At 28.2% G+C, this 15,481-nt stretch overlaps 1 protein-coding gene across 1 annotated transcript; it reads right to left on the reverse strand.

The window, feature by feature from the left end:
- Positions 1-301: 301 nt before the first annotated feature.
- Positions 302-1,324, reverse strand: LOC130799703 (uncharacterized). Its single transcript, XM_057662903.1, has one exon. The coding sequence runs from the start codon at positions 1,182-1,184 to the stop codon at positions 558-560; it is 627 nt and encodes a 208-aa protein (XP_057518886.1). The 5' UTR covers positions 1,185-1,324; the 3' UTR covers positions 302-557.
- Between the last annotated feature and the right edge of the window lie 14,157 nt (positions 1,325-15,481).

Here is a 15,481-nt window from a genome sequence, read left to right on the forward strand (position 1 = left end):
AATTTTAAGGGGTATTTGCTTAGGATAAACTTAGGTAACCAGATGACCTGCTATAGTAGGTAATTCACAAAAAAAACTAAACTGAAAATTAATTTAAAATCAGAGAAAAATTTTGAAATTTTACATTAAAAAATTGTAAATAATAAAAAATCATAAATTTTTTTTAAAACATTTTTTTTGACATTTTATTTTAATTTATCCTTTTTTTTTTATAAAACTTGCTATAGCAAGTCATCAGGTCATCGGATCTACTCTAGGAAAATACTTGGAATTATTTATGGTTAATTAATAGGTGGAATTATATAGAAAAATCACAAAATATGTTAGATTATTCTAGGCAATTTTTCTTAAATTTAAACATTATTATTATTATAATAGTACATCTCACTAGTCTTTTCCTTTTCTTTTACAAAAACATTCTTTCCACTATAATAAAAGAAATAATAAAAAAAATATGAAATAAGACCTAACTCTAGAATACAAACAAAAAACCCAATTATGGTGTATTTTTGGCCCCTTTCCAAATAAATACAAATTTAAATCTTTTAGGGTTTTAATTAATTTTGTTGTTTAAGTTGGAAATAAAAGTTTTTAATAAAATCCTCCGCTTCTTGATCTACGTACTTGTTATCGTTTGTATATTGTGTCGAAAAAGGAGAGTCCGTAATTTGTAACTGCCGAACCATGGGGCTTTGCCCGAACCCAAGGCCCGGCAAAGTTGGAGAAGCTGCCAAACCACTAGTAGTTATTACATGTTCATTACTTAACATCATTTCAAGCATTTTGTTGACTTCTTCTATTGTTACGTTATCGGCTTCTTCCAAGGGCATAGGAGAGGGTATGTAATATTGAGCATTATTTTGGACGTGGGATTTTTTCCTGTTGTTAAAAAAATGATGATATAAAGGGGTGTTACTACAACTAAACTCGTACTCTCGACCATCGTAAGGAAAGTTGGATGCCCCACCTACGATGCCTCGAGAGGCCAAGACGAGGTGGTTTTGGTGGTGGTGATGGTGGAAAATTAGGTTTTTTAGGGCTTTTCCTACAATTTTGCCACGCTTCATTATCATGTTGAGATCCATGAATATTTTTTTCTTGCATAAGCCTTTCCTTATCATGTAGATTGCCACTCTTACTATATTCCATACCTTCTTTGATAACATTGTTATATTTTGCTCCATTTTCTAGTTATTGTTGAGATTTTATTGTACAAAAACAAGGTACAATTAATGTTTTTCTTTACTTTTCTTTTGTTTAGTGTGTGTTTGTATGGAGAAGAAGAGGGTTTGTCTTCTATAAGAGGAAAGGTATTTAAGAAGACAAGCTTTTTCCAATGAGAAAATGAAGGGAATGAGCAGAGATTATATATAGATGAACAAGGTTAGTTTAGGAATTTTAAAATGTGGGTGTGGGCTATTTAATACTACTTCTATTAGGTTTATAAATGCTTTGGTGCTTTTGCTTGAGGAAGAGTGGGTGGAAAGAAGTTTTAGTCTTACACTTTAACTAATAATATCACTACTAAGTACTTTTTGTTGGTTGGTTTGGTAGAGTATATCAAATCATATCAACTAAATGATTGCAGAATTAATTTAATTAAAAAGTTTAAATTGATGGTTTGGACTCCAGGATATATGCTATTTATTCTAACATGCTTTTTCAAATGAGAGCTCTTTGGACTAAAACTGTGCATGCATCACATGTCATTCAATTCTTATACCTGACGCTAAATATTTCATTTTATATGAGGGGTGGTTGAGATTCGAACTCGCGACCTCCTGTCACGCTGGCTCTCATACCATGTCAAAAAACCAGTTCAACTAAAAACTTAAGCATTTGGTTGAGTTGGCTCATGATATGATATCAGATCCATGATTCGATCAAAAATTAAAATGGTAGGTCCGAAAAAGAATGACGTTCCCACCCTAATTGATTTCTCCCACATGCGAACTTGGCGGGGGTTCGCATGTGAAGGGATGTTTTGGATGGTTTATCCCACATTGCTGAATTAAAGATAGAGTGAACACTTTATCTCACATCATTGTCATATGGTTCCTTGACGCTAATGGTTGAAGTTTCAGGTTTTCAGCCTCTTAGAATGTAAAAGTATTATCTACTTTCTCTATGTCATAATAGTTACTACTGAGTGGACATATATATTATATGGGAATAAGTCACTATTATTAGCAAATATATATTATTATGATTGATTAATAAAGTTTTGTTACACTGAAATGTGGGCATGCAGTATGCTTCATTAACGACATGTTTCGACGTGCCCAATTTGTTAGTTGTATAAATAGTATTCATATAAGCACAAGTTATCGTATATAGATAAGTTTATGATTAAAGTTCAATTTATTTTTTTTATTTTTTTCGGTAATTAATATGCCTTTCATCTTTTTGTCATCTTAAATGGTCCTCTTTGCGAAATTTGTGCTTAAGAAGGTAATTGCAAAGCACTTACGGATCCTAGTTTAAAAGGGCCATTTCGTAAATTTTGGAATCTCTGTGTCAAATTAATATTATAGACGCTTAATATTTAATTTAAAGAAAAAAACAAATCAAAATATTAATATATTTGCGCTAATTGAAATAATAAATTAAAAGATTCTTCTACGTTATATATATAATATCACAAACAAATAATAGTAGGTTATGGTTTTAAGCAAGTGTATTTTAAAATTAAAGAAAGAAATTAAATAAATATACCCACCCTGTTGGACCCGCCCCGGACCCGCCCCTTTTTTAAGGGTCTGGGTCTTAATTTTTTAGACCCATCGGATCCGGGTCTGGATCCAAAAAAAATTTAACGGGTCCGGGTCCGGGTCCTAAGGTGAAGACCCGGACCCTAAACTTTTAAATTTTTTTTATTTTTTATTTTTTGTTTTTTATTTTTGTTAAAATTTTGATGATATTTGCACATTTGTTGTACATGTATAATACTTTGATTGCTCGCCGAGATTAAAGTTTAATTACAGTGTTTATTGTTTAATTCTAATGGTTTTGGAAATTATGGAGGCGACAATATTCTAATTTTGGTTTGTTTTTAGGTACTGAAATAATTTGATTGCGCATTGAGTTAAAGTTTCAATTATGATGTTTATTGTTTAATTCTAATCGTTTTGGAAGTTTACGGAGTGTGATACTAATTATGGACTTGAATCTGGGTACTGAAATGAATTGTTAAATTGGTGTATCGATTGATAACTTTCTGTGACAAGTGTTTGCAATACGATAATAAGTTGCTTACAAAAATATAAAAAGACTCGAAAAAGGTTCAATTTTGACAAATCAAAGAGGCTTTGTATAAGACCCATTAAGGACCCTAGACCCTGTCAGATCCGTAGGGTCCGGGTCTGGGTCTGAAAATTTTGGACCCTTAGGGTCCGGATCCGGGTCTGGATCCAAAAAAAATAAAAGGATCCGGGTCTGGCCAGACCCGCTCCAGACCCGCCCCATGACCATCCCTACATAGAAGTATGATAATCCTTGCATTGAGATGATAAGATACTTTGTCACCACTTTTATTTTTTTTAAATATGGAGTATAAATGAGCCAATAGACTTTCGTGCTAATGAATTTGTACAATTATTTATTTTAGTGTGTCCCAATAAATTTATTTCATTTTTATTTTGGAAAATAAACCCACCAGTTTTACCTTCAATATTATTTATTTTGTTTTACATATCTCATTGGCTTTAGATTTGTTTTTTTCCCACGGTTATCATCTCCACACTTAATAAGCATGGCGAAATTAATTATTATGCCCACACTTTATTATGCGTGGATAAATATAAGTACATACACCTTTTTTTGTAGTAAACAGATTACCACAATAAATTCAACATTACATGACACTTTTACATGATTAAAGATTAATATTTCAACCAATTGTATACGCTCCCAAGTATTTTTGTTGCATACCCCACTACCCTAGTGTGATAATTAATATGTACTACATTATATTATTGCTAAGAAGTAAGAAGTATTTCTCCCATTGAATTATTCTTATTGAAAGTAAGCCAGCTAACAAAGTGTATGTTTTTTTTTTTTTTTGTTTTTTTTTTTTAGAGAAATAGATAACAAAAGTAAAGAATAGCTTTTTTTAGAAACTTATGATTATAATAAAAGCAAAGAATCATCAATGATTCTTGTTAGATAAATTGTAGATAAGGAACCCAAAAAATGTAAGCCTAATAAAAGAATCCTTCAAGGCTAAAACATGATCCATAAGCTAGTGCTAAAAGACAGATCATATAAGCTCTCAAAGTTTAAGGTAGTGTACGTACTAAAGTAGTACAAGTGTACAACTATACTTGATTATACTAAAAATAAACAATTCTCAAAGCTTATTGGCTAAGGAAATAAAGTAGAAGTATACAAGTACTCTTGACCACATATATGTATGTATACCAAGATTTAAAGTTATTTTCAACAATTAGGTGTATTATAATAAATCAAACATTATTATTACAACGTTCCATATATCAAACTATCTTTTCTTTTTCAAGAAAACTCATCTCCACTCTAAAGAGAATAATATATAATAAGATATATATAGATCTACCTATAGAAGACTAAAACATCCCAATCATGTGCAACGTTTTTTATTTGCCTTTTTTTAAAAAAATTATTGCATTGTATTCTAATTAAATGTTGAGACCACTTAATTGCAGTGAGTAAGAAAAAAAAGTTATAATTAATTTAGTGGCAAATATGTATAAAGTTGGATCTTATAAGAATGTAAGTATGAAAAAAGATTAACAAATAAGGAATGAGATATTTGATGTGAATACGAAAAAAAAAATATATAAAATATTTATTAGAATACAGAAGAGTATTTGATTATTTTAGGGTTCAATTAATTTTGTTGTTTAAGTTGGAAATAAAAGTTTTTAATAAATTCCTCGGCTTCTTGATCCACGTACTTGTTATTGTTTGTATTTTTGGTCGGAAAAGGTGAGTTTGTGATTTGTAACTGTTGTACCATAAGGCTTTGTCCGAACCCAAGACCCGGCAAAATTGGAGAAGCTGCCAAAACACTAGTAGTTGTTACATGTTCAATACTTCACATCATTTCTAGCATTTTGTTGACTTCTTCTATTGTTATGTCATTGGTTTCTTCCAAGGCCAAAGGAGAGGGCTTGTAATATTGAGTATTGTTTAGGACACGTGATTTTTTCTTATTGCTGAAAAAATGATGGTATAAGGGGGTGTTACTATAACTAAACTCATACTCTCGAATATCGTAAGGAAGGTTGGATGCCCTACATACGATGCCTTGGGAGGTCAGGAAGAGGCGATTTTGATGGTAATGAAATATTACATTCTTTAGGGCTTTTGCTGGGATTTTACCACGCTTTATCATCATATTGAGATCCATGAATATTTTTTTCGTGCATAAGCCTTTCCTTATCATGTAGACTGCCACTCTTACTAAGTTCCATACTTTCTTTGACACAATTGCTATATTTTGCTCCATTTTTTTTTTCTTTTCGAATTTTGTATGGAGAAGTAGGGTTTGTTTTCTTTTAGAAGACAAGGCTAGTTTGCTATGAGAAAATGAAGGAAAGGAGGAGGGGTTGTAAATAGAATGAAAAAGGTTAATTATTTTAGGAATTTTAAAATATTAGTGTGATTTTTTTTAATACAAATGAGGCTTAATTATATTTATTATATATTTTGGGTGCTTTTGCTTGTGGGAGGGTGGGTGGGTGGAAAGAAGTTTCGGTCTTACACTTTACTACTACTTTTTCTTATTTTGTTGAATAATGAGGTTTTGTCTCACTATACTATGAGCAATTTGTGTTTCATTTTGGACATGTTTCAACGTGCCCAAATTCTTTGTGGGATGCTAATTTCTTTAATGGTTATGTATTCGTACAATTGCACTTCTTTTCGTATACAGATCAATTGAATGTGAATTTTAAAACATTTTTTATTTATTTTTTATGGTGGGTATTGTGATTTACTTGTGAGGTGAGTTGGTGAGTTGGGGTGGAAAAATTATTGATGGGCTAATTATTCTTATTAGCTACTAATTAAAGTCAGTTGTAAATGTGTGAGAATTTTTAATTATGGTGATGGCAAATTACATGATTTTGTTTGTAGAAGAATTTAGTTTAGACCCTGTTTTTTACTTTAATTCTTCCAAACCCATGTGATTAAGTTAACTTTTAGATGTTGAAATTTGCATATCTTTAAAGTAGTGGGTCTCCGCCCTTTTCTATTCCTCTTGCAATTTTGCAATTTCTAACTTTGCATCTAGGTTTTTCTTTTTCCTACTTCTCTAAAAAAAAAACCAATATCATTATAATAAAATTAACTTTTCGCCATATAGGATTTAGAAGCATTAATTAAATGTATGTAATATTTTTTTATATTAAGTTCCACATTAAAGTGATTTAGTGACACTTTAGTTGACCTTTAGTGACATATGTAATTGTTATTATAATTTATAGTATTATTTATAATAAATATCACTAAATCCTATATCGCAAAAGCTTAGTATAATTTTATACTCCCTCCAATTCAGCACTAACATCTCATTTTTTTTAGGACACTATTCATCTCTTACTCTTAATTTATATTTTATTATTAATCTATAAGTTAAAATATAGTCATGTGGGATCGATCTTGTTTGATTCGTCTCAATGGAAGGATTATTCATATCAATTTTCCGTAATTTTTAATTAAGCACAATTAGAGATATTAATAATGAATAAGTGCATTGAATATAGTGCATAAAGTAAACGAGACATTAGTAGTAAATTGAAGGGAGTATTATATTGCTAAAGGTTCTAATACATGTTACTAAAATCCACTATATATACAATTAGAAATTAAAACAATAATATTTAAATTAAATGTCACAAAATATATTCCACTAAAATAAATTATTTTAATAGTCTATACCCATTAATGCTGAGTTTCCAAAAATTGACTTCAATAATGTATATATTGCCTCAAATTAAGAAGCTCGAGTGAGAACACGTGCCATTTCTCTTTTCTTCATATCAGGTTACATAGATTAATGTCTCTTTAATCTTTACTAATTAGGTGGATTTGATGCTCATAAACCTCATTTAAAATATGATTTAATTTGAGAGGTTACATAGATTAAGAATCTTTTGATTATTGCCTTAAATCTCCAACTACTCTTTTATCCCCTATGAATTTGGGAGATTTACAAATTTGTGGTTTTTAATTTTTGGTGGTAACCCAAGAAAAATTAAATGTAGGGTGAAAAAGAAGATCATGTGTTCATGGAAGGAAATAGAGAAAATATAAGTGGATCTATAAACAAAATATAAAATATGGCAAATTTAGAGATAAATTAAAATGAAAATGAAAATAACTAAATGACTATTATATATATATATATATATATATATATATATATATATATATATATATATGTATATATATATATATATATGTATATATATATGTATATATATATATATATATGTATATATATATGTATATATATATATGTATATATATATATATATGTATATATATATATATATATATATATATATGTATATATATATATATATATATGTATATATATATATATATATGTATATATGTATATATATATATATATGTATATATGTATATATATATATATATGTATATATGTATATATATATATATGTATATATATATATGTATATATATATATATATATATATATATATATATATATATATATATGTATATATATATATATAGATTAGACCTGATCATGGGCGGCCCCGCCTGAAAAAGTGAGGGTTTGGGTACCAAAAGTTTGGGCAGAAAAGAAGTGGCCCGAATTTTTTTGGGACGGGTTTGGGATTGGCGTTTGGCCCGCGGCCCGGCCCGGAAAGGAGCTTGTTCATGATTTGCATTTTGAATTTGTTTTACATTATGTATAATATGTAACAATTGTATTTGTTTGTTTCAATTATTTGTAATTTGCGTTTTAAATTAGGTATAATATGTAACAATTATATTTGTTTATTTCAATTATTTGTAATTTGTGTTTTTAATTATGTATAAATAATATATAACATAGGCCCGCATATTACGGATTTGGCAAGGACTTTTAGGCCCGCACTTCGGCCCGGCCCGACCCGTATCAACGGGTTGTTTTTTTCCACCCGGCTCGGTGTTTGATCAGGTCTTTTATATATATATATATATATATATATATATATATATATATATAATGCATACTAAATGAGATCTTGTTTAAACACTAGAGAATCATAGAGCCAAGTTTTATAATGCATACTATGTTTTTAAAACATTTACCAATTACTCTTAATTTATATTTATACTTTACAAATAAATTAAAACATAGCTAACTGTAATATTTTTCGATTCGTCTCAATATATACAAATTATACAAATATCAACTTTTATAGTTTTTAATTATACACAATTGTAAGAATATAAAATTGAATTAAAACAACTTCGCACAAATGTGAATAACTAAAAATAAGACACACAGGTTGAATAAGAGAGGTGTATGTAACAATAGTATTTATTGAACAATATACTTTACAATAACGTTGATATTCATACACTTTGAACATACAAAAAGCAAAATCGCCAAATAGCTAGACAGTCAAAACTTAGAAATACAAGATATCTTACGACAATTTAGCAAATCGAAAGTAGAAGCATATCAAAATTAAACCCAGAAATCGGACGCATAAACAAGCATCACTGCTTTCTGTACTATATATCATATTGGTGCCTGATGCCTATATTTATCTATTATCCCTATAATTTTAGTACTTACTAACAAGTTTCCTTTTTAAGTTGGGAATAAAACCTCTTAATAAACTCATCAGCGGCTTCATTCACATGCTCTATGCACTCCAAATCATTTTGTGCCCAAAACGACGAGTCACTGATCCTTGGCTGTCGGACAACTTCTCCGTCTTTGTTAACCAACACATCGTTAATTTCCTCTAGATGAATTTCCGTCATGGCCTCAAAATCAAACTTGTGGTGAATTTTTTCTGATCTTTTGCTTGTGAAATATTGTCGATATAAGGGTGTGTTACTACAACTAAACTCGTACTCTTGTGGGGTGTTGATACAGGGTTTTTGGCGTTGTATCATTATGCTGAGATTTCGAACTATTTTTTTCTTAGAGATTCCTTTTTTTAACATGAATAAGGCTACTTTGGCTATGTTCCATATTTTTTTGGTTATTATGGGTAGGTTTTGTTCCATTTTTGTAAGGGTGTCTAAGATTCTTGTGAGGAGATGTTTTATTTGTGGTTTTTGTTGATGGAATGAAGTGTAGTGACTTGTTAGTTCATATTTATAGGAAGAAGGGATGAAGCATTGAAACTCAACAAAAAGGTAAACGAGTGGAAGAAATTAAAAGGAAAGTTACTATTCTTTTTATTAAACGTTGAAACACGACTGGAAAAAGAAAAAGACATGTAATAATATTAAGTAATATTTAATTTTAGATTTTAATAAAAAAGACAATATTTATTTTAATTGAAATAAAATTCTTTTTTCAAAGTTATTATATGGTCTTTGTATATTCTAATGGTTGTAGTAGTAGTGGAACATATAATAATGGATTGGACCACCTATTTTTAATAAAAGATAATTTGAAAAGTAATCAACTTTTATAGAATACTTTGATGATAATTTTTTTGATAAGGATACTATTGAAATTCGAATTGAAAATATATCACTATGAACCTAGCTTTATGACACGTTTAATTTAAATTTTGTAAAAATTATCTAGAATAATTTAATTTTTTATTGATTTTTCTATAATAATTTCAACTTTTGATTCATTACAAATAATCCTAATTTTAGGGTTACTTATTCAAGAACATTATTGTCTAAATGATGACCAATTTTTGCAAGTTAGTTGCAAAAAAAAAAAATTAGAATCAAAAATATTAAAATTAAAAGTTAAAGTAAAAAATAAACTTACTAGATTTTTAAATTTTTTGATTTTTTTTATAATTTAATTTTCTTTTTACTTTTTTATTTTTTATGCAAAATGACTTGTTGTGTACGTAAAATGTTACCTTAGAAACGACCTCCCTCTCCTTTTCTCTCTTCTCTCTCTAAAAAAAATCCTAATCTCTATAATTGATAGTAAGCCCCTAAATTTGTCGTTTTTAATCTTTTTGAATATGATTAGAATAAATTTTTGTACTCTTCCTACAGGAGAGTTGTTCTACCCATTCATTGGGTTGATTCTACTCATATATTGGATTTTGATCTCTCTCTTCGTGAGAGTTTGGAGTTATGAAGTTTGGTTTGTAATTGATTTGTTGGTAGAAATTAATGCGATAATGTAGCAGACACCAAAATTGCAATTACCATCAACTACATCAAATTTAATTCTATCTCAAGACTACAACAGATCGAAAAACCCCCTCGTAGAAGATTGTGTCGAACAGCGATGTGAAAGGGGATATTCAGAATTGTCAGATTTCATATACAATGATTGTAGTTTTGTTAATTTTGAATTATCTTTGGTTAAAGTTGTTATGTACTTGCTAATTTGTATCTCTGATGTAGATGTCGTATAACTCTTTATTAATGAATCAGGTATTATTCAAAAAAACGTAAAATGTTACCTTCATGCATTCTAATTAGCAAGCATCCTTTACAATTGAAATTATTCATATTTAATCAAAAATTAAGATTATTGTAGAAAACTGAATAAAAAATTAAATTATTCCTGAGTAAATATTTGATTTTACATAAAGAGCTAGATTGCTTATTTTCATCTAAAACAATTGATACGATCATAGACAGAATTAATTGTATATTATGATAATGATGCAACGAGAAACATGAACTAATATTATATATATATATATATATATATATATATATATATATATATATATATATATATATAATAATTATAATAATAGAAAAACTTTGCAAATTAAGGCTACTGATACACCGGCCAACATCGCCTTTAATAAGGTGGAAAAGCTTTATATCGGTTTCAACTTTTCCTTTTTAATAAACTATTATAAACATAAAATAGACAAATAAAAAAAAAAAAGAAAAGAAAAAAACTAATTCACTACATATGATTGGTGTAGCAATAATTACGCATATACTAAATCCCACGAATTTTATCCCATTTTTTGGTGCATGTCATCTAATATTTGTTTTATTTTTATTTTTAGTTATAATTTTAAAAATTATTTTTTATTTTTATTGACATATTTAGTTTATATTCTTAACTCATTAGCGAAATTGCCCAACTTTTACATAAAATATCAATTTATTAAGTTTATTTTTCTGAGTTTTTCAACCAAATACCTATAAATCGCAAATTTGGTGGGCAAAGGAAGTAGTATAGAATCCTGCCTCGCTGGGCATTGAGGTGGCGTACGCTTTGCGAGTATGTTCGTCGATTGTTAAACACCTCCAAGAATAATTCTTTTATATATAGTTCGTGGTTATTTCTTTCTTTCTTCAATTGGAGGTAACATTATTAAACTACTTAAGCTCAAATTTGAAAATACTTTTTCTTTTAATTATATTTGATTTATTAATAAAAAGTTATACAATATTTATATCAGAAATAAAAATTGATAAGTACATAATAATTTTAACCAAATATAAATATTGATCACACATTAAAATAATATGCATTAATCTTAACATGCTACAAAATTAGTGAAAAGTGAAGAATAGGTATGTGGATTATATGTTGAATTAGGACCGTGTTTTACTAAAATTGAGAGTTTATTATACGTAAAATATCGATAACTCTCTTTTCAAAATCATCAAGGGATCTAAATGGATCCCTAAATAAAAAAAAATATTGCTAACGGACTCCTTCAAGCATTCAATCATTCGTTAATAACAAGGATAAAATTAATTTTAAATAAAAATTAGCATATATATTTTAAACTTTTAATTATATAAGTATTGATTCTATTACCTAATATAGCATAAATATAAAATTTATCATCATTTCACATGTCAAATATATTACATATTATTTTTATCTTTTATTTTATTTTTTAGTTTATTTTTTTCAAATGTATTATTATTCTCGTTATTGAACATCATATGGCGTTTATTATCAATTTCCATAAACAAATTAAGTAGACTCAAGCTTTATATAACACTTACTCCACTATCGCAATGAAATAGTCTCAAGTATAATTGAAGTGAAAATCATAAAAAAAACACATAAAAGTGGTAAACTGTATATTTATAGAAAAAGGAAAAAAATAATATGTAGATAATATAAAATATAATTTAAATGAAGGAAGAGAACAGAATAATCTATATACGAGAGCCCTCCTATTGATCATAAAGCAATAGGATTATATGCATAATTATACTTGCAGTTATAGAAGTCGTACAAGCTAAGGATAAATAATTCAAGTGAAGTGGATGAATATCATGAATTGGATAAGGTAGCCAGCAAACTAAAGTTTTCTATCGATCACTCAATTATTCATATATCGTTGCAACATTATATTTCTATCCATACACTTCTATTAGATTCTTTTTCGTTACAATTAGTTAATTGTCATTTGTCACAATTATTTAATAAAAACATTAAAAGGGAAAAATACCATGTCCTTTCATTAAGCTTTAATAATTTAGACTTCCACTAGCTAGCTTTGTAAAGAAAATAAGTCATTTGTTATGAATGGTATCATGAATGGTGTGACTTGAGTGCACAATTGACGTGTGCATTCATATGTAACTCTTGGGTTTGAAATCCAATGAGTATGGTAATCTGGGTGATTAAGTTGTTAACTTAATAATTGTAGTGTTTAAGTGTGATTTATTGTGGTGAAGTATTCATGGGAATTATTAGTGTTAATGATGATTAATGAGGAAGTGCAAAGGGTCTTAAAAGGTACTTTGCTCGAGCTGAATCTGACAGATGAAGTCTGATGGTCGCTTGACCGAGCGAAATCTTCAGGTTGGTCGAACGGTCAGACAGAATGCATCCAGAAGTTGTCTGTAACTCGCTCGACCGAGCGAACTCTCTGTTTTGGTCGAGCGGTTCCTCTGACTTGCCTAGGATGCTGGTTTTCAACCTTTCAAGTTCTTGGAGCTGTTTTATATCATTCATTATTCAATATTAAGCATGTATTAAGTGAGCAATTGTCATTGTATATACTTAGTACTATAGATAGAGCTCTTATACCCACTCAAAAAAACATCAAACACAACCCTAAGCCAAACACATAGCCTTTTATTTTATCTCTTACACAATTGTAATACTTCATTTGTAAGAGAATATTATACTCCATTGATATAATATAAACAGAAACTACACACGACGGAGGACGTAGCCATCTTTAGGTGAACTTTTTTAAATCTTTGTGTCTCTTTGCAAGTTTACATTATCAAACGTTGTTTTATTCTTTGTTGTTTGCATTGTTCATTTAAGTTCTAAGCATCGTATCGATCTTGGCAAGTTTATTTCATCATTAATAAAAGATTTTCAATAAACTATTAGTTAAGGTTGTTAGAATCAGAATCCTAATACTTGGGATATCGAAATCGGTAGAATTGGATCAGCTAGTTAGGAACGTAAAATCCTATAAATATGTTTCATCAAATTAGTTCATTTTTTAAGTTTTGAGGTATAAATAAAGATTTGTTTGATTTTATTTTTATTTATTGATTAAAATGATATAATTTTAATAATCTTTGATAAATTGCGAATTAGTAAGTACATGGATTTTCATAATCATAATGGCGATATATTTCTAACTTATATATATACATATATATATATATATATATATATATATATATATATATATATATATATATATATATATATATGTACGTAAAAGCTAGAATACAATACTACATATTTTTTTATGATTGAGACTATTCTTATAGGATCGGATCATTGGATAGTAATATTGTCGCAAAATTGTGTTATGATCCTATCACCCTTATTCATGATCTTAGTAGGATTACGATGCTACCATTATTAAGATCTTAATTTAGATCCGGACCATTCGTCTATTTTTAGATCGTAGTGTAGAATAATTGTAAATTAGAATCGAATTTTGATAACCATGCTATTAGATGTTGAAAATAATTATTTAAGTTGTATAATTGAAGTTAAAATTTTCTTATTATTTTAGTACTAAAATTTAAATTTTTAAAAAAAATTTAGTCGTGTCTCAATTTGAACGCAAACAAGTACACGTTCTGTGTTGGATCCTCATCTTGCCCTCCCTTTTCCTCTAACGTAACTTTTAATTAAAAAAAATTATAATTTTTTAAAGAGTAAATAATTAATTAATTCATCCAATACTTCGGTTGCTGGGCTTCTTGGGATTTTAAGGCTGCTTGATGGTAACATGACAAAAAGTTACCAAATTTAAAAATTTGGAAGCTTAAACTGGTGGGTTTATATTTAAACCATTATTGGTCGTTTTCTCCTTTTAATAAAAACAATTCCACTAAATCATGAGTTGATGAAAGTGGAATTGTCTTTTAGGTGTTTTTAATAACTCTATTTTAACATAGAGAATGTGCTTCTAGAATGTCTTTACTAGTAATACTTTGCAAATAGGAAAATTTGTTTATAACTGGATTTTGGTCATTTTACCATTTTTAGATTTAACAAAACAAATTATATGTGGTGAGTCAAACTTTAAGATTATTTTTTAACTCAGGAACTGAACAACAAGTTTATTTATTAGTATATAATTAAAAATTTATTGATCTCAAAATTATTTTTTCACGACCGTTACTGACTGCAACAATGATGTTTCATGTATAGGAATAGTGCTATTTTATAGAGTTGTAAATATTTTGTAATCAATTTTATTAAATTGTTATACACATATTAAGACCGATTGTATTTCTTATTTTAGGCATAGGTTCGTGTATATGTAGATGGTTCTATTAAGTATTAACACATAGATATTCATATACTGAAACAATAATAAACTCCATTTAAATTCTAATCATTGTGTTAATACTTTTAATTATGGCATCAGAGCTGATATTTTTAGATTAATTGGAAACAAAAAGAACTTGACTTTTCATAAACAACTTGTAGGTTTGAAAAGATGAGTGTTGGAAAATAACTTATATGTGATCATACATCTAAGAATTAGAGAAAAATTAATTTATATATATATGGAAAAGCAGCTAGTATATTAAATGGTACATTTTATAAATCTAAATTAAAATTAAATTACATACAACTTAAAGTACACAAGAGTCTGAGTATTTTTCTAATCCAAAGTAAATCATATCAAAAAAACTAAAGCCAGAAATCGGACGCGTGCATAGAGAAGCATCACTGATTTCTAGACATCATATCATATTATATCATATCATATTCATAATTATAAACTTAGCAAGTTTCCTCCTTGAGTTGGGAGTAAAACCTTCTAATAAACTCATCAGCAGCTTCATTCACATACTCATTGCATTCTGTTTCATTTTGCACCCAAAATGGCGAGTT

Source organism: Amaranthus tricolor, chromosome 1 (assembly GCF_026212465.1).
Source record: "Amaranthus tricolor cultivar Red isolate AtriRed21 chromosome 1, ASM2621246v1, whole genome shotgun sequence".
Classification (NCBI taxonomy): domain Eukaryota; kingdom Viridiplantae; phylum Streptophyta; class Magnoliopsida; order Caryophyllales; family Amaranthaceae; genus Amaranthus; species Amaranthus tricolor.

Excerpts from the sequence above, each read along its gene's own strand:
- LOC130799703 (XM_057662903.1), bottom strand. The coding sequence starts at position 1,184 with ATGGAGCAAAATATAACAATGTTATCAAAGAAGGTATGGAATATAGTA.